At 38.4% G+C, this 25507-nt stretch overlaps 1 protein-coding gene across 1 annotated transcript in view; it reads left to right on the top strand.

Annotated features, from left to right (window-relative positions):
• TOX (thymocyte selection associated high mobility group box) overlaps positions 1–24811 on the top strand; it is a 325875-nt gene extending 301064 nt beyond the window's left edge. Inside the window, exons 7-9 of the mRNA XM_036264043.1 lie at positions 8667–9053; positions 21902–22053; positions 22417–24811. Of these exons, the coding sequence (XP_036119936.1) occupies positions 8667–9053; positions 21902–22053; positions 22417–22453 (576 nt within the window). The 3' untranslated portion in view covers positions 22454–24811. The remainder of the gene's footprint in view (positions 1–8666; positions 9054–21901; positions 22054–22416) is intronic.
• The last annotated feature ends 696 nt before the right edge of the window (positions 24812–25507 follow it).

The raw sequence follows: 25507 nt of genomic DNA, 5'->3' as shown, positions 1-25507 counted from the left end.
ATACTTGAAAGGTTTGAAACTACAGTCTAAAATTAGCTGCTTCTTATGGAACACAGTCAGAAATAGAAACAGCCTGTGAACCCTGGCTCCCCCTGTGAAACCGAGTCATGAGAGTAACAGTGCCCCTCTCCTGTCAACATTTCATATTGTTTTTAGCTTAAATCTACTATATACCATCTAATCAAGCAAATTAATTGACATGACTCCAGGCTTGAATAAAATAGAAAGCTACCAAAAATGAAAAAGTTCTGTTGCAGTAAGTGAATATTCTGTCTTACTGCAAAATTGTAATATTGACACATTCTCAGAGGGACACTGAATTTTTTACAATAATAACACAAATACAAATAGTGTCTTGCTTTCAAGTAGCTTCTACTTTTCACACACGGTGCGAGACATTTTCTATAAATTCCTACTACTCATCACAATAACATTGCAAAGAAAGATTTAAACCCATTTTCTAGACAACCCTAGGCAAGGAGAGTAAATGACTTGCCCACAGTGAGGAATGGCTGGCACTGGCAGACTGAGGACCCAGACCCCTCGCTGTCTTGTTCCAAAGTTTATAGGTTTTCTCTATCCTGAGTAATTGTCAAATATTTTTATATCTTTAGAACTACGACATCTGGTCATCTCCAAGAAAATTCTATGCCAGCTCTTACCTATTAGGCAGTGGAGCGTGAAGCTGCCCTGGTTTGCATGAGGCTGGGGGCAGAGCCAGGACCTCGGAGGGATGTGGGCGGGTGGAACGTTCAGAAACCATCACTCTGTGCCGGGCCCTTCCAGGTCCACACCTTGCACGAGGAGGTGCCAGCCGCCCCGCCGCCCAGCTGCAGGCCCCTCTGCTGCACAAACACATTGCAACTGAAGGACGCCTGCGTGGGGTGCAGAGGTACAAACACCACACTGGTCAGACTCTGCAATACTTGATTCAATTGTGGGCTCTATAATTTAAAGAGGGAACTTGGACAGATATCAGAAGAAAAAGTCATAAAAGCGACTGAAATTAGTCAGACAAAGACAAATACCATGCGATGTCGCTTATATGTGGAATCTAAAAAAAAACACATAATAAAGAAACAAAACAGAAACAAACTCATAGAGACAAAGAACAGGTTGATGGTTGCCAGATGGAAGGTTAGGGGATGGGAAAAAAAGGTGAAGGGATTAAGATGTACAAACTGACGGTTATAAAAGTAGTTACAAGATGTCAAGTACAGCATAGGGAATATAGTCAATATACCCTAAGGCTGACTCTGCCATATTGTAATAACCATGTGTGGTGCCAGGTTGGGTACTAGACTTACTGATGTGAACGCTCTGTAAGGTACATAAATGTCTAATCACTTCGTTGTACACATGAAACTAATATAATATTTTATATTAACTATAATTGAAAAATAAAAGTTAAAAAATGTTTTAAGTGACTGAAAGGTGACGGGCAGAACGTGGTGGCTGAGAGGAGAGGATCTGACATTCTAAGCCTGAAAAACAAAGACAGGCACGTTCAAGCTCAGGACGGGCAATAGGACAGTGATTACAGGTGCTCCCTTTTCTCTGGCTCTACAACAGGAAGAGACCCCATTTCAAACTAGAGGAGTTTAATCTGAACAAAAGGCATTACTAAACTCTTGAATTATTTGGGTAACAATTTCTTTCCATAGAGAAATTTAAAAGCTGGAAACAAAGGTTTATAAGTAAGGATTGCAGGAGATCTCTAAGGTATCTTTAACCTCTGTGCTTCCACAGGCATCAAGAGAGATGTCAGGGCGCCTCAAAAATGTCACTAATATCACACCGAGAGTGTCCTCAGAGGGCGGAAAAGGTCCACAGGCACTGGGGGCAGGTGGATCTGGGTTCAGGTGGAAGTGGGACCAGGTTTCCCACTTCCTAACTCCATGTCTTTACGCCAGTTATTCAGTATTTTAAGTCTCAGTTTACACAAGTGTTAAATAGAGAAGAGAGCGGGACCTACATCACAGGGTTTCCATGAGGGTAAAACAAGAAACTACGTTAGCTGCATGATTTGAGATCCTGAACACAAGAAACACTAAATAAATACCAGCTATTGTCTATTACTATTATCAACTTTATTTTAATGTTATTAGTAAATGTGTCACGATCTAGGAAAGTCTGTGCATCATTGAAAATTTAGCTGGCTTATGTTTTCAGTTTGTCTGCAAGACTGCTTTGATATAAAGAAATTTTTTAAAGGATATTAAAATGAGGAGAACTTGTTTCAGGATACATTCTTTTATAAAGACAAGAAATGATCTAGATTTTCTAAAAACTCATCTATACGGGTTTCTTCATTGAAATGGTCTTCATGAGTCTTTAGTCGGGAGAGACTAAGAATTGTTTGAGGGCCAAGAATATATGCTATTATGAAGGCAAGAGCTTCCTGGCTGGAGGAGTTTTACATGCTATTTAAGGTCATTTTACATTGGCCTACTAAGTAAATCTTAAGGATATATAGTTTTTCCATAGACATGGGTCTAAATTATTATGTAGAAAACAATGTATAACTTTAAAGCAATTGGAACTAGTTTTATTTTACCACATAGACCAGAATTTATATTCCCAAAATGAGTGTTGCATTCAAGTGGTCACCTTGGGAGGCTACAAACTTATTTTATTATTGCTCCCCGAGTTCAGAAGATTCTCCACACTCCTCTTTTAGAATGCAGTCAGGAAAAGTTTATGAGCCACTTAAGAAAGTCAATCTTGTTACATTGTTTTCACACCTCATTCTTTTCCCCAAACATCACTCAAATATAATCCACAGACTTGGCTTCAAGTGACTACTAGCTGTTTCCAAAACTCAAATTCACCATCAAAAGACAAACAGTTGTCTGAGGGTATATAAAAGTGTCCCAGCTCTGAAGAGAATTCCAGTAGGGGAATTCTCAAATATCTCAAGTAAAAGCAGCATTTATTGAAAGAAACTTCCACCTTCTTAGAAGTGCGGACCTGGAGGGAACATTTGGGTGAATATGTTCTAGTTTGTCAAAAGACGGTCATCAGATTCGTGACTTTAAGGTCACACACCAGACAGGAGATTTTGTTTCTACCTTGTGCCAAAATTTATAGAGGACAATGGAAGCTGGTGTGTGTGTGTGTTTATTTAATTTAATTTTTTCCATTACTATTTGTCCCTCTATGCTCTCTTCTACCTCCACTTACCACCCCCAATCACCACACCATTGTCCATGTCCATGAGTTCTCTCCTTTTTTTTCCTTTTTGCTCAATCCTTCCCTTCTTCCCCAACACCCCTCCCACCAGAACTGTCTGCCTGGAAGCTGTATTTGTAATGTACAGTACAGGACAGTATTGAATTAGATTATGTACATTCTCTATTGCCATGACCACTAGTAAAGAATCGCAATGCTCATTTCAATTAAGGGGAGTAAATTCAAAACAAGAGACATGATTTCTTTTACAGGATGAAGTAACTTATAGAATTCATGCCATAGAAACAAATACTGACTCTGAATTTGAGAATGGGATGGCCCACTTTATGACTGTTGACATTAAATGTGCAGCTCTGTAAACCCAGATTGTGATTTAAAGTTAATAAAATCTCATGCTTCAGGGTATAAGTTAATCACCTGCAAGGACCCAGAAGAATTTCCCACTCAAAGGTAACAATGCACAACTGAGCAGGTGCATAAATTTTGTTTAATTTCCAGTGCACCAAGTATTGGTCAATGCTGAAAACAAGAATCAAATTAGATGGACTATTAATCTGATTTGGTTTAGCAAATTCTATATTGTTGCTTCCACTGAATTTTATGCCATGTGTTTATACTTTGTTATTTTAAATAACAACTGCTTTGTCAATTTTTATGTTTATAGCACTTACCCCAGAATGGGGGCATTTATACACTCTGCAGAATTATCTTTATTATACAAAGTAAATGGGACCAAACTACCTTGGGTAATCAACATCCTGGTTAATAAGAAGCACCTTAAGGTTTATAGAGTTGTCTCTCTTGTGGAAGATTCTAAAGAGACCTAAAGGTCTCTCTTGCCACACATACAGCCTTATTTTGCTTACAGAGAACATCCTTCAGAATCAGAGGCCCAAAAACAAACAGGAAATAAAACTTATTCAGAAAACCAATAGCAAGAACACAGTTTTTGCATTAAAATGTCTGATTTAAGGGTTGATTGTCAGTTGCATGTACTCTTGTAAAACCACGTTATTCGGGTTATCTATACAAAGCACACACCACTAAAATAAAAGTGGTTAATGTGTTTGGAAATAGAAACAATTTTAAATTATTTAGTCTGTATAAGAAAGTAGTCCTAACTTATGAATGATAGGTATTAAGATCTTCATATACAATACAATTAATTTGCAAAATTGTAGCCTTGCTTTCATAGTTTAATTGGAAGAAAATGGTAGTGAGAGTATATTAAATTTATGATTTCTCCATATTCCCATTTAATCAGATTATGAATTCATGGCACTTTGCTGTGGAAAATGAATTTATTCTTTATATCTTCCAAAATAATAAAGTAGTTCTGTAATTAATTGATGGTCTGTTGTATTAGTCTGATTAAGAATTAATCAGGAATGAAGCTAGAAGTAGGTTTCTTACCTGTCAAATGAGTGGGCCTTTACATAAAGTGCAAATTCTCAAAATATGAGTGGAGCACAGTAAAATTTTCTGCTGCCTCCCAAGATCTGGCAGGAATGAGGGGCAGGGTACCAACCAAAGGACAGAGCTCAGCGTGATCATTTCTCATCCCTTCTGCAAGGGTATGATTTATACTGAGAGCAAAGAAGGAAGTGGAAAAGGTCGATCTGATATTCTGTAGGTTTTCAAAGATTTCAGATCTTTCCTCACCCCTTGGGAAGAGGAATGACATGTTTACCAGGGGTCTCAGCAAGGCAACTGCAATTGTGTGGAGTATTGTTCAAGAAGAACCTTTCAGTCGTTCAACAAACATGTTGGTATTCTCTATGTACTTGACATCGTGCCAGATGGATGCATGGGACACAGAGGTTAAACTCACTATCATATAAAATATCCTTTCCTTGATGGAGAAGGGTCCGAAAGTAGAGGACTTCATTTCGAAAAGAAAATACAGGGAGAGAACCCCAGTGGGGTGCCTGCCATGTATGGTCACGTGGCTAGACACATTATTTATCTTGTCACGTTCAGTATTTTGGAAAGTAAAGATAAATCATGTACCTTCCTAAAATTCTTTCTCCATGTTACTAATTATGTTTCAAGTGTTGTCTAAATCATTACTTTTAGAAATCTATTTAGTTTACCCATATTCCTTCTAGTGATTGAAAGTTACTGCTATTTCGGTTTCACATTACTGAGCTTTACGTGCTTTAGTCTGAGAAGATAAATGGCAAAGAAATGGCTGAGTAGACAAAATGCTTTGTGTTAACCAGGAGAAAAGAATCTTCACAAGGTTGACAATTAAGTACCTCAAATTAGGTTGCAATCAATTTCTATGTATCTATACATCTATATTTCTGTCTCTACATCTATCATCTATCTATATGGTGGACCACGTGCTATTATTAAAAATTTTAATTCAGGAGAGTTTGGTTCATTGTTTACTTTGAATTCAGCATTGAGTAAAACCATTAACATGTCCACACCTTAGCTCTTCTAGGCTGTAACTGGGAAGCTACCAACTTCCTAACTCCTTCAGGAAACTCACCACCCTCAGTCTGGAATATGAAATTCACTGCATGGATAGTATTCTAAGAAACATGAAACAATGATTATTTTAATATTGTTTCTGGATGTATGTAATTTAACTCTGCATTTTGCGGCAATAAAAATTAGTTTATTTGAGGCAAGAAATATGACTATTTAAATTGAAATGTATGTTCTATTTGCCATTTTAAATTTGTGTGTGTAATTTCTTAATTCTTCTGCACCGAGATCTCTCATTGAAGACTGTTGCCATGAAATGACCCATAGAGAAAAGATTCCTGTGGTTCTGACTTGTAGATTCACCAGACATGAGCATAGTGAAGGGTCTGAGAACTTCTGCCCTAAAGGAATCCACTTAATCTTATGTAACCCGGTGCTATTTTCACACATATTTTATCACAGAACCTTGTTTTCTTAAGATGTTAATTTTTCCACAAACCCCCTTCAATACAGTTTGGAAACTCTGGGTCAAGGGTGTGAAGTGGGTGATGTATCTAGAACTGCTTGCGGGGACTGGCTGTACGTCCATGAAGCCAGCCCTGCCGCTCGCTAAGTGTCTATACTCACCAGGATCGGTTGTTTCCAGTGTATGTGCAGCCCAAGTATACTTCCTTAAGTTTGTTTAATTTAAACAAATCTATTTATTTAATTACATCATCGTAGTTCTTGGAATAATGGTATCATTATGTCTGAACACCATGTCATATGTACTTCTGGACACTCATTTTACAGACACGCAAGTGCATGAGCAGGTTCAGGCTACATATCTACAACTACGTGTGCACCACGCTCCTGGATAATGAGGCAATCGTGGGTTACAGAAGTGAAAACAGAAACATTTTGCAATGACATATATTTCATAGTTATGAGAGTATGGCCAATGTGAGTGATTCTTCTTCTGTCTGGATTAAAAACATCTAGAAAGCAAAAACTGAAGATGCACTAATAAGTAGTGTTACAGCTCTCTGCTCATTATGTCATCATTTCCTTCCTGAATGGCGATGCCACAGCATGTGACTAAACATGAAATTAGCCCTTCTGCAACAGGCTAAGGAGGGAATGAAAACGCTTTCCCCAGTGACTTAAACACACAGACGCGCAGTAAACACATGATGGTCTTGGCATGTATGCAATGATTTTTGGAGGCATATCACTGCAGTACATGTTATTCTGATGTAGCATTAGTCACTGTTTACGTGGCCTGAATTAACCTTATTGACCTCTTCCCTGAATTGTTCACTGCTTTGCGTTTCAACAACAAGAATCTTGAAATGGAAGCAAAAACAAATTGACTTGATTTTTTTTTTTTTTTTTTAACAGAAAGCACCGTTTAGGTACTATATTTAATAATGCGTCTTTGGTCTAAAGAAAATTTTTGTGAACAATTTTTTGACATTTTTAATGTTACTACAGAAGACAAGGAATCTGAATGTCCATTCCTTTTGTGGGAGGCTGCATCAACGTTGACAGGGAGAAAAATAATGAGAGGATTCTTTGGAGGGACTTGAACTCATGGGGTAGACCTTACTGTATACTCTGCATGGAGTATTCAGTCCCTTTTTTTTTTTTTTGTATGTGTCCCTAGCAGGAACCGAACCCAGGACTCTCTGGTCCATAGGCCGACGCTCCAACCGCTGAGCCAAACAGGCCAGGGCGAGTATGTGGTCTCATATCACCCATATTTCCACGGTTTACCATATTTTCACAGCCGTTGGTCCTGTCCTTTTGATAGAGACAGAATGTGGGGCAGTAGTCATTTACCCAGCCTACCCTCCTCCAGCCAGCACGCATGTGCAGCATCGTTACTGTGGTTCTCATTTACTTTTTCTACATTCTTGGGGAAAACTGAGTTGTGCTGCCAGCAGCGTTGGAGGCTGACATGACGCTCCCATGTTGAGCTTCATGTCATCATGTACAGTGAACCAGTCGGCCTAACGCGCCCGTCAGTGGATGGCGCTGCACGGAGCAGGAGGAGCTCAGAAGGACCAGGCCCTGCTGGGTGGAACAAGAAGCTCATTCTGACTTACAAACTGAGGTCGTATATACATGCATCCTCAAGACCTGGTTTTGACAAAGCGACTTTTTTCCTCAAAGGGACATTTTAACATTTTCTTTCTCCAGCTGGTTTCACCTTTCACCATTTGTTAAATCAGCCTCTTTCTCTAAGCAAAAGTAGGAGGTAGGTTCATGCCCAAAAAGAAATGCCTCCAGGTTAATTCTTGATTCTTTTCAGCTTCCACTAATATGTCTCGTTTTAAGCCAATTAAAAGATTATTAGGAAATGGCCATATGAAGGTATAAAAAAATTAGGGCAAAATTATATTCATTTATGATGGAGTCTAAAATTTCTAAGAGACGTTATTTTTATCCAGTTCATTATGAGGGGCCATTCATCACCAACTTCTTTAAAAATCAAAATGAGTTGTATGGTTACTTTGAAGATATATCAATGTGGTTTTGTACAACTTCTGAAAGGTATTTTAGAATTCTTTGCTTCCATATCTATTTCCATCAACTAGCTTTTATTTCTTTGTGTAAATATCTAGGCCAAGGCTCTTTGAGAATACAAAAAGAAAAAAGAAAGAACTAAACATATAATCAATAGAAGAACTCCAACGCTGAATTACTTTCAAAGTGAGCTACACATGTATTTCCTATTAGGGCAATGATGGTGTCCATCCCACCCTGATGTTTTTCTCTTTATTTGGATGATAAGAACAGCCACCACGTTAGGGCTTAGCATTTATACAAAGGGGAAAAAAAAGTCATCACAGATTGTTTTTGATTTCATAATAGAGATAGAAGAACCTCAGTCTTGCAAATAACGGTGTCAGAGTTCTTAGATAAGAGAGTCAAGAATAGTAATGGGTGTTGATTCACGTGGAAGTTATGTATAAACTCACAGAGCATCTTGTTAATAGAAATCAATACCAGGTGTGTCAGTCTCTTAACTCTGCTCTTGTTTGTTTTGTCAACAGAGCTACAGTGAACCTGTTGATGTTAAGACATCTCAACCTCCTCAGCTGATCAATTCAAAGCCGTCAGTGTTCCATGGGCCCAGCCAGGCCCACTCAGCTCTGTACCTAAGTTCCCACTATCACCAACAACCGGGAATGAATCCTCACCTAACTGCCATGCACCCCAGTCTCCCCAGGAGCATAGCCCCGAAGCCGAATAACCAAATGCCAGTGACTGTCTCTATAGCAAACATGGCCGTGTCCCCCCCTCCTCCCCTCCAGATCAGCCCACCTCTTCACCAGCATCTCAACATGCAGCAGCACCAGCCACTCACCATGCAGCAGCCCCTTGGGAACCAGCTCCCCATGCAGGTCCAGTCTGCCTTACATTCCCCCACCATGCAGCAGGTACGTGCTCGCGTTCTGGGCTCTTCACAAGTGCTGCAGTGTCTGTTCATGCAGCAGAGGAGAAGGATATGTGTTTCTTGTTCTTCTATTTTGATGGAGAGAGAACTGAAGATATTCAACAAATATCTGCTTTCTGAAACACATCATTTGCAGGTGCAGAGTTTGAGCAGCATTATGCAATCACAGTAATTGATAGCAGCCTCTTTTCATAATCACTGGTTTCCTTCTCATGGTATCCATTTTGCTTCACCTTTCTAATCACGCTTGTTTTCTGCTTGAGTAAAGTACAGTTGTTATTTTGAGATGCCAACTGCTACTAAAGATCTCTTTGGAATTGAGAACGCTATAATTGTTTTAAAATATTGTTCGGATATGAGGAGTCTTGATTGGTGTGACTGTTGAGTCCAATAAATGCTGCAAAATAAAACCAGGCCACTGCTTCTGGTCAGAAGTATTAATGGGCACAACCTTAACAGTCCTACGACATGAAAAGTTTAACCAGAGTTTTATTTTAAAATGGATACCTGGCTCCTGCATGCATTAGAAAACGTTTGGAAAGCTTTGGAATGCCGTCTGCCCACTCTTCAGTTATTAGATCTGTTCGTGTGCAATTTTAGCTTAACTTTTCTTTGAAATTAAGTTTTCCTTTTGGGTTTTGGTTTTATTTTACAATTTGAAAATGAGGAGCAAATGGTGTAAACGAAACTGAGCATAAAACATTTAAAAACCCTAAAAACTGGTTTTAAATAATAATAAGATAAAACCTACAAATATCAAATTTACTTCACTTTTCTAAACCAATGATTCCACTGTTTGCAAGGCCATAATTAAATATGCAAACATAACCTTCCTATAGAATTGCTATCTAGGCCTTTGTGGAATTTGAGCCTATAGTTGTGTTGCTGGTGGAAATGGAGTCCTTTCATGGAGTCCCAAGAAAAGCCTTTTGGGGGACCCACGTATGGGAGGATAAGGTGTAGTGGTAAGATTTACTGTGATAGAAATAAAAGACTGTCCCCACGCTCCCGGGGTCTTATTCCCATCCACTATGCTGTGGAGGAAGTCCAGTCTTGTCTTCATTGAGTCTAGAATGAGAAATTCTGTGTCATTGGTTCAGTCCACATCGGAGTTTAGTCCGGCTTAGTCTCTGTCCCATTTGGCTGATCTAATCTTTGTTCGTGGCCACGCTCCAGGTTGTGTCATGTTCCCAGGCCTGTATCTGGGTCTGCACAGCTGGTGGGCCTGCCCTGGGACAGCACTTGGAATTCACACTTCAGCCCGAGAGGCTGTGAGGCTGCATCAGGGTCAGAACTCGCGAGCACGCTCTTTGGGCTTTTTAAACCAATTTTTATTATTTTTAAAATGTATTTATTTTTTTAATTAATTTATTTTTTTATTAACTTATTTTTGTTACAGAAGTTTCTCCTCCCCTCCCCCCCCATTGACTCTCTCCTTTCTATCTACTCCCACCCTGTCCCCAGTTTTGTTGTCTATGTCCATCGGTTACACACACATGCATAAGTTCTGTGATTTATCCCTTCCCTCCACCCTCCACTTCTGAGGAATGTCAGTCTGTACCCTACTTCTTTGTCTCTGGGTCTATTTTGTTCATCGGTTTGTTTAGTTCATTATATTCCAGAAATAAGTTAGATCATGTGATGCTTGTCTTTCTCTGTTTGGTTTGTTTCCCTTAGCATAATACTCTCCAGGTCCCTCCATGTCGTCTGAAAGGATAAGAGATCTTTCTTTCTTACAGCTGCATAGTACTCCATTGTGTATATGTCCCACAGCTTTTTTATCCACTCATCTACTGATGGGCAATTGGGCTGTTTCCAGATCTTAGCTATTGTAAATAGTGCTGCTGTGAACATGGGGGTACATATATTCTTTCTGATTGGTGTTTCAGGCTTCTTAGGGTATATTCCTAGAAGTGGGATCACTGGGTCAAATGGTAGTTCCATTTTTAATTTTTTGAGGAAACACCATAATGTTTTCCATAGTAGCTGCACCAGTCTGCATTCCCACCAGCAGCGTACTAGGGTCTTTTTTTCCTCACACCCTCGCTTGTTGTTTGATGATTTGTTGATGGTGGCCATTCTGACAGGTGTGAGGTGATACTTCATTGTTGTTTTAATTTGCATCTCTCTGATGACTAGTGATGTTGAGCATTTCTTCACATGTCTCTTGGCCATTTGTATGTTCTGTTTGGAAAGGTGTCTCTTTAGGTCCTCTGCCCATTTTTAAATTGGATTCTTTGTCTTCCTTTTGTTGAGTTGTGTGAGTACTCTACATATTTTGGAAATTAATCCCTCATCTGATGTATCATTGGCAATTATGCTCTCCCATATACTGGGTTCCCTTTCAATTTTGATGCTTGTTTCTTTTGCTCTGCAAAAGCTTTTTGCTTTGATGTAGTCCCATGTGTTCATTTTCTCCTTTGTTTCTGTTGCCTTAGGTGATGTATCAGTGAAAATTCTGCTGCGTATGATGTCTGAAATTTTGTTGCCTGCATTTTCTTCTAGGATTTTTATGGAATTATAAGACACATTTAAGTCTTTTATCCATTTTGAGTTTATTCTTGTGTATGATGTAAGTTGGTGGTCTAGCTTCATTTATTTGCATGTAGCTGTCCAATTCTCCCAACACCATTTATTTCAGAAGCTGTCTTGACACCACGGTATGCTCTTGCCACCTTTGTCAAATATTAATTGAGTATATTGCCTTGGGTCAATTTCTGGGTTTTCTATTCTGTTCCATTGATCTATGTGCCTGTTCTTGTGTCAGTACCAGGCTGTTTTGATTACAGTGACTTTGTAGTATAACCTGATGTCTGGTAATGTGATCCCTCCTACTTTGTTCTTCTTCTTCAAGATTGCTGTGGCTATTTGGGGCCTTTTTTGATTCCATATAAACTTTTAGATTATTTGTTCTAGTTCTGTGAAGTATATTATTGGTATTTTGTGGGGGATTGCATTGAATCTATATATAGCTTTGGTAGTATGGACATATTAATGATGTTCCTTCTTCCAATCCACGAACAAGGTATATGCTTTCACTTTTTTTATATCTTTCTGTTTCTTTTTTCAATGACCTGCAGTTTTCTGTGAAGAGATCCTTTACTTATTTGGTTAAGTTTATTCCTAGGTATCTGAATTATTTTGCTGCAATGGTAAATGGGATTTTTTTTTAGTTTCTCTTTCTGTGAGTTCATTTTTGGTGTATAAGAATGCCGTTGATTTCTTGTTGTTAATTTTGTACCCTGCTACTTTGCCAAATTCATTTATTAAGTCTAGTAGATTTTTGATGGAGTCTTTAGTGTTTTTTATGTACAATATCATGTCATCTGCAAATAATGACAGTTTCACTTCCTCCTTTCCAATTTTTTCCTTTTATTTTTTCTTCTTGTCTAATTGCTGTGGCTAAGACTTCCAAAACTATGTTAAATAAGAGTGGTGAAAGTGGACATCCCTGTCTTGTACCCATTCTTAAGGGAAATGATTTTAGTTTTTGCCCATTGAGTATGATATTGGCTGTAGGTTTTTCATATGACCTTTATTATGTTGAGATACGATCCCTCTATTACCACATGGCTGAGCGTTTTTATCAGAAATGGGTGCTGGATTTTGTTAAATGTTTTTTCAGAGTCTATTGATATGATCATATGGTTTTTGTCTTTCATTTTGTTTATGTGGTATATCACATTTATAGATTTGCGAATATTACACCATCCTTGCATCCCTGGGATGAATCCCACTTGGTCATGGTGGATAAAATCTTTTATGTATTGCTGGATCCGATTTGCTAATATTTTGTTAAGGATTTTGACATCTGTATTCATCAGGGATGTTGGCCTGTAGTTTTCTTTCTTTGTAGTATCTTTATCAGGTTTTGGAATTAGGATTATTCTGGCCTCATAAAATGTGATTGGAAGTCTCCCATCTTCTTGGATTTCCTGGGAAAATTTGAGAAGAATGGGTATTAGATCTTCTTTGAATGTTCTCAGTAAAACTCCCCTCTGAAGCCATCTGGGCCTGGGCTTTTGTTTGCTGGGAGTTTCTTAATTACATCTTCAATTTCCTTTGTTGTTATTGGTCTGTTCAAGTTTTCTATCTCTTCCTGGGTCAGTTTTGGGAGACTGTGTGTTTCTAGAAATTTGTCCATTTTTCCTAGATTGTCCAATTTGTTGGCATATAAATTGTTCATAGTATGTTTCATTGATCCTTTGTATTTCTGTGGAGTCTGTTGTTAATTCTCCTCTTTTGTTTCTGATTTTGTTTATTTGGGTCATCTCATTTTGTTTCTTGGTAAGTCTGGCTAAAGGTCCATCAATCTTGTTTTCAAAGAACCAGCATTTTGTTTCATTGATCTTTTGAACTGTTTTTTTAGTCTCTATGTCATTCATTTCTGCTCTGACCTTTACTATTTCTTTCCTTCTACTTGCTCTGGGTTTCTTTTTGTTTTCTTTCTATATATTTCAGTTGTAGGGTTAGAGAGTCAATTAGGAATTTTTCTTGTTTCTTGAGGTAGGTCTGTAGTGCTATGAACTTCCCTCTCAGGACTGCTTTTGCTGCATCCCATAGATTTTGTGTTGTTGTGTGTTTATTTTCATTGGTTTCCAGGAAATTTTTAATTTCTTCCTTGACCTTGTTGGTAACCCATTTTTTGTTTAATAACATGCTATTAACCTCCAAGTGCATGAATGATTTTGTTTGTTTTTGTTATAATTGATTTCTAGTTTCATGTCATTGTGGTCTGAGAAGATGCTTGATATGATTTCAATCTTTTTTAATTTGTAGAGACTTACTTTGTGTCCTAACATGTGGTCTATCTTTGAGAATGTCCTATGTGCACTTGAGAAGAATGTATATTCTGCAGCTTTCGGGTGAAATGATCTGTAAATATCAATTAAGTCTAAATAATCTAGGTCATAATTTACGGACTCTATGTCCTTGTTAAGTTTTTGTCTGGAAGATATATCCAGTGATGTAAGTGGGGTGTTAAAATCACCCACTAAGATTGTATTGCTATTGATCGCTCCTTTGAAGTCCTCCAGAAGTTTTTTAATATATTTTGAAGCTCCCATATTTGGTGCGTAAATGTTTACCAGTGTTATATCCTCTTGTCAGATTGATCCTTTTAATATTATGTAGTGACCTTCTTTGTCTCTTATTATGGCCCTCATTTTGAAGTCTATCTTGTCAAATATGAGTATTGCTACACCAGCTTTTTTTTTCATTTCTGTTTGCTTGGTAAATTTTTTTCTATCCCTTCACTTTCATCCTGTGTGAGTTTTTTGTTGTGAGGTGAGTTTCTTGTAGACAGAATATATTTGGGTCATGCTTTGTTATCTAATCATCTACCCTGTGTTTTTTTATTAGAGCACTTAAGCTATTTACATTTAAGGTTATTATTGATAGATAGTTATTAGTTGCCATTTTTATTTTATGCCTATGTTCATTCTCTCTCTCTCTCTCTCTCTCTCTCTTTCTCTCTCTGTTTCTTCTTCTTCTTCTTACAACAGTCTCTTCAGCATTTCTTGCAGCGTTGGTTTGGTGGTGGTAAATTCCTTTAGCTTTTTTTTTTTATCCGTGAAGTTCTTTATTTCTCCTTCAATTTTGAATGATAGCCTTCCTGGATAGAGTAATCTTAGATTCATACCCTTGCCTTGCATTACTTTGTACACTTCATGCCACTCCCTTCTGGCCTGCAGTGTTTCTATTGAGAAATCATCTGACAGTCTAATGGGAGTTCCCTTGTAGGTAACTTTCTGTCTCTCTCTTGCTTCCTTTAAGATTCTTTCTTTGTCTTTAATGTTTGCCATTTTTATTATGATGTGTCTAGCTGTGGGTTTTCTGGGGTTCATCTTGCTTGGGACCACACTTAGAGTTCACACCTCAGCCTGAGAGGCTGCAAGGCCACATCAGCATCAAAACTTGTGAGCAAGCTCTTTGGGCTTTTTAAACAAATTAATTTTCAAAAACTTTTTCATGGGCTTGTGTAAGGCCTTTTCCTTAGTCAATTTATTTTTCAGATCTTTGTAGGCTTGTGTTGGGCCCTCCCCCTAACAATTTGGTCTTTTATCAGATTAGACATTTCCCCTTTACAGTTACCATGTTGGCTTCCATTGTGCGTGGGCCTGTTTTAGTCTGTGTCATTTTTGTCTTCTAATGGGCCCAGCAGAGGAATTTCTCATTGCACTCTGATGGGGTGGAGAGGAGGCAGAAAGAGGAATTAAATATAAGTAGTTTCAAATTCATTTTTGTGATTATACTTATAGACAGAATTTCTGAGAGCTGATAATGGCAAACCTTAATATATTACCTTATCTTATCCTTAATTTCAGGAAATTTATAATGTCAGTACTACTAGCATTATCTTCATTTTACAAGTGAGGAATCTCAGGTTGGCAGAGTTGAATAATGTTCCCATAAGGTCAGAGCTGGAATTCACTTTTCATTCTGTTCAGAAATCAGAGCCTGGATTCATTTTTTGTTTTATTTTATTTTATTTATTTATTTATTTTTATCCTCACCTGAGGACATTTCTTGATATTTTGTTCAGATAGAGTGGGAGGGAAAGAGAGAGAGAAACATCGACGTGAAAGGGACACATTGAGTGGTTGCCACCCACATGACCCAACCAGGGCCAGGGACAAACTGCAACTGAGGCACATGCCCTTAGCAGGATCCGAACTCGGGTCTCTCTAGACCACAGGCCGATGCTCTAACTGCTGAGCCAAACTGGCCAGGGCTGTTTTATTTTATTTTGTTAATCCTCACCCAAGTATATTTTTCCATTGATTTTTAGATAAAGTAGAAGGAAGGGGGGAGGGACAAAGAGAAACATCAATGTGAGAGAGACACATCAATTGACTGCCTCCCACAGTACCCCAACCAGGGCTGGGGGATTGAACCTGAAACCTAGGTATGTGTCCTAACTGGGAATTGAATCCATGATCCTTCAGTCCTCAGGCCAATTCTCTAACTGCTGAGCCATACTGGCCAGGGCCAGAGCCTGGATTCTTTTTTTTAAATCCTCACCCGAGGACATTTTTCGATATTTTTGTTCAGATAGAGTGAGAATGAGAGAGAGAGAGAAACATCGACGTGAAAGCAACACATCGAGTGGCTGCCACCCACACGACCCAACCAGGGCTGTGGACAAACTGCAACCAAGGTACGTGCCCTTAGCGGGAACCGAACCCGGGTCCCTCTGGACCGCAGGCCAATGCTCTAACCGCTGAGCCAAACCAGCCAGGGCCAGAGCCTGGATTCTTAAATGCTGGACATGCTGCCTCTCACTGTTAACCCTCCTTACAGCTTCACTTTTATAATAGAAAATCTGTATCTCATTAGAATTTGGAGAGTCTTTACATTCTACTTAGTTCTAAGATTAACGTGATTATGGAGAGCATAACTGAAGTCTTCCTTGGTCCCTAAGTCAAGGATATTAATAAAGCTCTGACCACTGTGTTCAACAAACTAGTTGACTCACTAGGGAGGAAGACTCCAGAAAGCCGACTTCCACCATCTCGCCTTGTCCACAGTGGTGGTGTCAAATTTCCACTTTCCATCAGGCATCACTCACAATAAAAGTGACACTTTGGGGTGTCCTTGCATTTTTTTTATCCTCACCCGAGGACATTTCTCAATTTTTTGTTCAGATAGAGTGGGAAGGAGAGAGGAAGAGAGAGAGAGAAAAACATTGACATGAAAGGGACACATCGAGTGGCTGCCACCAGCAAGACCAACCAGGGTCGGAGATAAACTGCAACCGAGGTCCGCGCCCTCAGCGGAACGAACCCAGGTCTCTCTGGACTGCAGGCCGACGCTCTAACCATTGAGCCTAACCAGCCAGGGCGTGTCCTTGCATTTTAATGAACCAATGGTGTTTCGTGAGAATGAATAGTTGGAGGGCTGACTGCCTGAGGGGCTTGCTGCCAGTCAGGGCCATGTTTTGTTCATGGTGCTGTAATACGGGGTGTGTCTTCTCAGAGGAAAGAATATGGAGTCGCAGTCCCCTCGGCAAGCTGAGGACTAGAGTTCTGTCCAGAGAGGACATCTTTTTTCTAATTTATTCAATTAGAGATGGTTCCTTTATATATATATATGAGCACCTTAGATGAGCTGGTCATGACCCTGAATAGTTTTCAACATTTCAGAATTACATAAGGCCACATGTGAAAACTCAAGGGATCTGAATGGGGGGAGGGGGGAGGACAAATTATATTGGATAGGTTATTCATCAATCTTTAAGTCAGTTCTATTAGTGTATCTCAAAAAGTGTTCTTACCAAGATGGTAGGACCAGATTTCAATTTACATTAATGATGGACGAGAAAATGGCATGGACCCAACGTGGAGACTGAAAGACCACAGTGATCAAAATCTCTTTTAACAATGGTTTGGTTCTAGTAGGTAGTCAACAAAATAATGTTGAATGGACAAAGGAAAGAATTTTTTTTTAATGAGTAAGTACTAAAAGTATATAAATATTAGAAGAAATCATAGGGTAGTTTGTAGAATCTCAATTCCCTGGAAGTCTTTTTTATTTCATTTTTTTTTCCCTTGGAAGTTTTTAAAACTTTTATTTAGTCCAAAAAGATGACTAGCACCCCTAATGTGTGCCAGACACTGTCTAGGCTCTGGAAATTGAATGATCAATGAGAATAGGTAATGAGGCTTCTGCCCCTATGGAGCCCACATCAGAGTTGGATGGTAGTGAGTGGTAATGAGATAAACAGATAGATTAGGAACATGGGAAAGAACAAACTGCAGGGATGGCAGAGCCTTTCGCTGGAATGAGTAAGGAAGGCCCCATCAAGGGCCGACAGACACCTGAAGGGTGAGAAGAGGAGGCAGCTTTTCGTACCGGAAGCGGGAAAGGCTGGGGGGAACGCCAGGGGAGCAAGGAGAAGAGGCTCCCGGCCAAAGGGACCAAGCTGGGGAGGAGTGTGGCTGTCCCAGGACGTGGGAAGATGGCCAGTGGGGAGTCTGGTGAATAAAGGGAGGGTGGTGATGGGGATGAGGTCAGATCATGGGCAGGTGACTGGGTCCTCCAGGTTGAAAGACTGGCAGTCCCAACAAGTTGGTAATCCTAAAATCGGGATCAAAGAGCCCATCACCCCTTAATGTCACTCAGTTTATTACATTCATGACAATGTGTAGGGACCAGTGTCCAAATCATCCACCTTGGTCCTTAGCCTGTGAACCAGAGCCAGGTTGTGGGTGAAATTTCGCCTGTCTGATACATTATCCAAACCACCTTTGTCCTATAGATGTTTACTTCCTGGGCACGGGGGCCTTGTTCACATAGTCAAACATCAAAGGCAAAGGAAAGGAAAGAGAAAGTTAATGGCTACTGTATTTTTAAAATAATGTCTCATATTTCAGTATTACTTTAGCTATTTTATTATCCTTTTGAAAATGAATGTGTCCTACAAAATGATTGCATAGTCCACCAGGAATAATAGTTTCATTTTATTCTAGAATAATATTTTATACACTAAACCCATAGACCAGCTTTTTTTTTGGCAGCTTTTTTTCGGTCCAGTTTTCTTTTTTTCTTTTTTTTTCTGTGCACTATATCGTCGAATGAGGTCAAGAGAAAAAAAATCATTAATATCTGTCAACTTCCTTTATAACCTTAAGAAAATAATCTTTGTCTGATATCACACAGACAGATTTTCAATTTCCTTGTGTAATAAACAGCTTTTTTAGGATTTGGGTGTAATTTAAAGGTTTAAAAAAATCACATTGAGATTGATGAATAAATCAGTTGTGAAGACAAAAACATTGATGCCTGTTGAAAATACCTCTCCAGACAGGCAGGAAATGAAATTAGTTCCCGGTGAAGTGTGGGTGTGAGGGTCACTGTTTGGTTGTGCTGCGGGCTCTTTAGGACTTGCCATAGTGGCACAACAACACTGCAGGGTACAGAAACCTAATTAAAGAGCAAATGTCCCTTCTGACATCAAATTAATCTTTATCATGTTTCCTATTTTTATTTCAATCTGGCACCAGAAAATGAAATTTAGAATTCCAGGCATGCTACAAAACAGTTGGTGATTTTTCTCTTCTGCATTAACATGCAAAATATTCAGTCTTGTTTAATTAGACTGCTAAGCCAATGTTTTTCAAAAATTTATATCATCATTGTTATTTCATATTTATATCAATAATAACAATGTACTTGGCTCTACGTTTGACCTTAACATCTCTGTATGTAGTGTTTAGGAGAAGGTTTTATTTTCTCAGTTGAAAGCAAGTAAAATGATGTTACTTCAGGTTTTGCTTGTATTTGTCTTGGTCCTTTGTTGTTTTAATATTAGTGATCTTAAATTCAGGCGTTGAAGTTAGCTGAATTTTAAATCTCTAAACTTCGTAAATAGCACATAAAATTGTTTTGTTTTTGTTTTATTTTTTATTGATTTTTAAAGAGAGAGACGGAGGGAGAAAGAGAAAGAAAGCATTGATTTTGTTGTCCCACCCAGTTTTGCATCCATTGGTTGCTTCCTGTATGTGCTCCTACTGGAGATCGAACCCACAGCCTTGGTATATCAGACAATACTCTAACCCACTGAGCTGCCTGGCCAGGGCTAATTTTGGTTTTATAAACTGAAGGTACCCATTTAATCGTAAATTAATAACTTAAAAATTAATGTTCTCCTAATGTTCTCTGGCCAGCCTTGAGGAACTATTTTCACTGGATGGGAAGAAGCAATGGTGGTTTCTGCTGCTGATTGTGGGGTTGGGAGGAAGTGGTTTGGTTTGATTTTATTATTATTTTTTTTCTTTTTCATATGTGTTCATACTTTTAACTAACTAGAGATATTTTTCAACTCTTCTATTTTTGAGATCCATTTACTTTTTAGGTTACATTTTGTCAATTGTGCAAAAATCCAATATGGAGAATTTTACATTACAAAGATAGGGAAGTCCTGGCATTTACTCATTTACCCTCTCCATACCTTTCCAACAAGTAATCTGTGTTAAATTATGTTTATTGGAAAACATGATATTGAGCCGCTGCTATGGACTGCTTCCTGAGGACATCCAGTAAGCAAGGCAAGACTAACCCCAGTCCCTGTGGCCAGCCCTCCGACAGGCGGAGATGGAAGTCAGCACCAGGTTCCTCGCTCTGGGAGCTATTTCCCACCCAGCATCATACCAGACACTAGGGGAAGAAGTCAAGATAGCTGGACAATAGCTCCATAAAACAATAGTATAGGACCATAATGAAACGAAGACACTTCATGGGAGCCTGTGAGACTCTGTCCACAACAGACAGGGGACGGTCTGGAGAAAGAGGAAGTCAGCCTAGAAAGGCCTGGAGAGCCCAAGGCCAGTGATCTCTCTTACTTTTCACAGTGCTATTTTGGAAAACGTTTATAGCTTGAGCTGCAAGTTGTGCCTACATAAGCAAACTTATTTCCCATTAACCAGTTGTTAATTTAGGAAACATCCTATTCCTTTTCGTCTGTGTGAGGTCAAATAACCAGGCCAGTTGGATTCTCTACTTTTTGATGATTTATTTCCAATTTTTCAAAGTTTTGTCTTTCATCCACAACTTTGGTGGGAGTTAGTGTGGACATTGGCTTCAATTCTCATCATTTGAATGGGAAATAAATTAAAGCCAATATCAAGACTTGTGGACATCTGATAATAGGTGTCTTTGAGTAAAAGAGGGCATCGAATGTCCCAAAGAATATTCAAACAAGAATAAAATTCTAAGGAAATGTCCATAGTTAAAAATTAATCTTCTGACTGTTCTACTGAGTCAAAATAAAAAGAAAAAGAAAAAAAGTAAAAACTCAACAATATTTTGCCTTTAAAAGGTCCCTGCAAGTAAATAGAGAATGTTTTGTTTTTAAATATCTTGATTTTTCAGTGGTTAAAAACTATGTATGAAATCGACTGTAGAAAGAGACAGCCATGAGATTAATTAACTTGCTTTTTTGGTCATTTCCAGCAAAGCTTGCTTTTGCTACTCTTGAATTCAACAGATAAGCTAAAAATAAATTGTAGTGTATAATGCTTTTTGTTTACCAGATATAAATATATACTTCAGAGAGTCTGTCCTTGAATTTTTAATAGCTTTGTGAGGATTAAAAGTCAACACTTCACCATACCAGTGTATTAAAAGAATCTTCCTGAAGTCTGATTATTATTTGCCAGTTAATAGACTTTTCAATTAAAATTATTTGCTCTGTCTTACACTTTTCCTTCTCTGTGTTTTTCAATGGCAAGTTGTTTTGAATCTTCATCCCTATATTAGTCCAACAACTGTTAAAAAGCTTTGGTTGAAATTTTTTAGCTGAGAAAAATGTACAAATAAAAGAAGAGGCAGATGGTCCCTTTGTGACTGAATGAAGAAAAAGGGTTTTGAGAACAATATGTGAATAGGTGTAGTCTAATAAAACACTCAGCCACCTGCTGCCTGAATCCTTCAAAATAGATTCTGTTGCATATTCTGGGGAATTAACTATTAATGTATCCTTTGGTTTGATAGAAAACATAAACTTTGAAGGGTTTAGTTCCTTTTCCCTTTGTTTGGATTGAATTGGCTTCTCTATATTTAAATTTTTTTTTAATTCAGTTTATCTGCTCAAGAGTATAATCAAAGGTTTTCTAACAAATGGTTAAATGAAGGAAAGGTAAGAAGAATGGAGTTGTAGGCACTTCTGTTCTACCTTTAAGTTTTCTGTGCCCTTCGGATAAGCTTGCTCTTGTGGAGACACAAGCAGGAAGGCAGTAAGTAATGTGTTTGCAAACAATGGATAAATATTTAGGTGCATTTCTTCTTAAAAAGGCACTTTGATCCTTATTTGTGGACTGCTTTCCCTTTCAGGGATTTACTCTTCCACCGGACTATCAGACTATAATCAATCCTACATCTACAGCTGCACAAGTGGTCACCCAGGCAATGGAGTATGTGCGTTCTGGCTGCAGAAATCCTCCTGCCCAGCCCGTGGACTGGAATAACGACTACTGCAGTAGTGGGTAAGCGGCTGGTCATCGCCACCTGGTGGTAGACGGCTCTCATAGCATGCCTATTGTGCCCTGCTCCCTAGTCCATGGAAATTTATATTTCTACTTGCTTTCTAAAAGATTATCTGGAATAGTTCCACATTCGTGAAAACAGAAGACACCATTCCAGAAATTTTTAAGTAGTCTTGTAGCCATTCCAAAGATAAATGCCGTTAAGTCCCTGTTCGCTTTAGATGCAGATTAACTAATAGTCTACTTTCCCAGGCCCCAATTTCCCCATCCTTCCAGCTAGAGCAAATAGACTTGCATCCCCCTTGGTCACCTGTAGCTGCTTCTCGTGTTAACAAGATATTTTTCTGTTATCTCTTCATACAGGGGCATGCAGCGGGACAAAGCACTGTACCTTACCTGAAAGTCTGAACACCTCTTCTTTCCGCTGAGGAATTCAGGGAAGTCTTTTCACCACGGATTGCTTTGTGCAGTAAAGGCAGTTCTCCATTTTATTAGAAAATACGAGTTGCTAAGCACTTAGGACCATTTGAGCTTGTGGGTCACCCACTCTGGAAGAAATAGTCATGCTTCTTTATTATTTTTTTAATCCTTTATGGACATTGTTTTTTCTTCTTCCCTGAAGGAAATTTGGACCATTCCGATTTTATGTTGGGTTTTGCTGTGAAGTGCTGCGCTATAGTAACTGCCTTAGCAACTGTAGATGTCTCGGATAAAAATCCTGGATTTTCCATTGGTTTTCATAATGGGTGTTTATATGAAACTACTAAAGACTTTTTAAATGGCTTGATGTAGCAGTCATAGCAAGTTTGTAAATAGCATCTATGTCACACTCTCCTAGAGTATAAAATGTGAATGTTTTTGTAGCTAAATTGTAATTTGAAACTGGCTCATTCCAGTTTATTGATTTCACAATAGGGGTTAAATTGGCAAACATTCATATTTTTACTTCATTTTTAAAACAACTAATAAGTCTATATTTTCAAAATATTTGAAAAAAAAAGAACATATTCCCAAATGATTTTAATTTTAAAAAGAAAAATTGGCTTTGTCTCATTGATCAGACAAAAAGAAACCGGTGTTAAGGGAAGCGCAAACACATTTATTTTGTACTGCAGAAAAATTGCTTTTTGTATCACTTTTTGTGTAATGGTTAGTAAATGTCATTTAAGTCCTTTTATGTATAAAACTGCCAAATGCTTACCTGGTATTTTATTAGATGCAGAAACAGATTGGAAACAGCTAAATTATAACCTTTACATATGGCTCTGTATTATTGTTTCTTCATACTGTGTCTGTATTTAATCTTTTTTTATGAAACCTGTTGCGCCTATTTATGAAATAATAAATATAGGTGTTTGTAAGTAAATTTGTTAGTATTTGAAAGAGGTTTCTTTGATGTTTTAACTTTTGCTGGCAAAAAATATTCACGCTTGGTGTGAATACTTTATTATTTCGTTTTTACAGTGACATGAATAAAGCCAAACCTACTTTTCATTTAACAGCAAATTAAAGTAACTAATCCTTATTTTTACATTTTGTTGGTTGATGCAAATGAAAAACTATGATATTTAAGAACTTTCTTTCTTCGCACAACATAACAGAGAAATTGCCCTAAAACTCACACAAGCTCCAAGACTAAACAGACGGGTTCTTGATCTGAAAAGGGTTGCTTCTTGGTTCTCAGCCAGTTTTAGTCAATTCTGTAAACTCCCCTCCTCCAAAAAAAAAAAAAAAAAAAACAATAATTAAAGTCGAATCAACCAAAATTCCTCAAGCTGCATGCTTTTCACAAAATCCAGAAAACATTTTGGAATTGAACCAGGCACGAGAGGAAGGGAAAGGAAAGCATACTCCCAAGAATATATCTAAAAATGAAAGGTGAGTAACCAGACAGCAAAAAAGAAAGGGAAAGCATCCAAATTTGAAAGCTGTTGATGGAAACCGAGGTCCTTCCTATCTTTTGTGCCTCTGCAAGCTGCGTCTCTTTCCAGAACTCTGGGGTCTTCCAAGAGAATTCTGAGCATACTCGCAATTTGCTAGGGAAACAAAGGCATTGAGGATCTGGCTAAAGGTTTACCCAGCTTTTATATCAAAAAGAGCTAGTAAATTACTCCCTTCCAGGGGATTGTATCTGAAAAGCTAGTCTGGTTGGAAATCGAGAGAATGGCTGATGTCTCTTTCATGAAATGTGTGAAATAAACTTAATAATTTAACTAAATACAAATATATGCATTGTATAATCCAGTCAGAATTAAAAAGACAAAAGGTACGCTTGCTTTGGAATGATTTTAGGCATTGTACAACCTTGAATCTCTTGAGCATGTAATAACTAATAAATAATGCAGATCCAATGTGATTATTAAAATGACTGTAGCTGAGAGCTCTAATTTTCCTGTCTTGAAACTGTGTAAGAACTCATGTGATTAAGTTCACAGTTTATTGTTTGTCTGTTTAGTATTTCAGAAATATACCAGCACTACTAATTACCTAATGTCTTTTATTTATTATATTATGATAAAGTAGAATTTTCGCTTGCATTAAGTCTAAACTGAGAAGGTAATTACTGGGATGAGAACAGCAAGCTTTGACTTTGACAGGCGGTTTGTACAGGGAAGTACAATGTTGTTTACAGCTTTTCTAGAACAGGTGTGCAACCAGGGTGGAGAGAGTGTTCAAACTCAATACCAAAAACAGTACAAATCAAATGTAAATAAAAGAAAATACATCATAAATAAAATTATTGCCATGTGTGACCGTATTCTATTTGGACATCTATCAGTCTCAGAAGGACAGACCCCGTAGGTGAGAAATCCCAAATAAAGTTGGTGGCAGAAGTGATCTGGTGCAGTGGGGATTAACGGGTTCTATGGCCACACGTGTTCTCCCCTGTCATCAGCCTGACCTCTCGTCCGGTGACTGACGTGTTGCCTGGGAAATCCTCTGTCTTTAAAAAGGGAGCCAGCTTCCAGCCTAGGCACAGGAGCTCTGGTCCTCTGCAGGATCCCTGCCCCTCCAACGAAGTCATCCTGGGAGAGTGGGCAATTATCTGTAATATCTTTACAAACTCACCAAAACTACAACTCATCAAAACATGAACTAATTTGAAAGAAGAATGAAAATGTGTATGATAGTGGGTAGAGAGGGTTGAATTGTGTCTCTATCACACACAAGAAAGAGTCATTCAAAATCCCAATGGCCACTCAGATGTGAATGAGTTGACAATGGAAAATGAGTCAAATACTGACTTCCAGTTAATCGAGTTAGTGAACATAGCTAAAGATAAAAGTTGGTCTCTGTGACAGCTTTCACCTTGTTGCCTGAGAGGGAAAGTCCTGTCTGTGTGGGACGCAAGCGATCCATTGAAAGCTGTAACTACAAAGAACAGTGTGTCCCATTGGCAGTAACAAAAATAAATTAATAATAAAAGAATAGTGTGTCCCGACTAGGATTCATC

This window comes from Molossus molossus, unplaced genomic scaffold (genome assembly GCF_014108415.1).
Source record: "Molossus molossus isolate mMolMol1 unplaced genomic scaffold, mMolMol1.p scaffold_m16_p_16, whole genome shotgun sequence".
In the NCBI taxonomy this organism is placed as follows: domain Eukaryota; kingdom Metazoa; phylum Chordata; class Mammalia; order Chiroptera; family Molossidae; genus Molossus; species Molossus molossus.
This window is presented reverse-complemented; position numbering and strand designations above follow the sequence as displayed.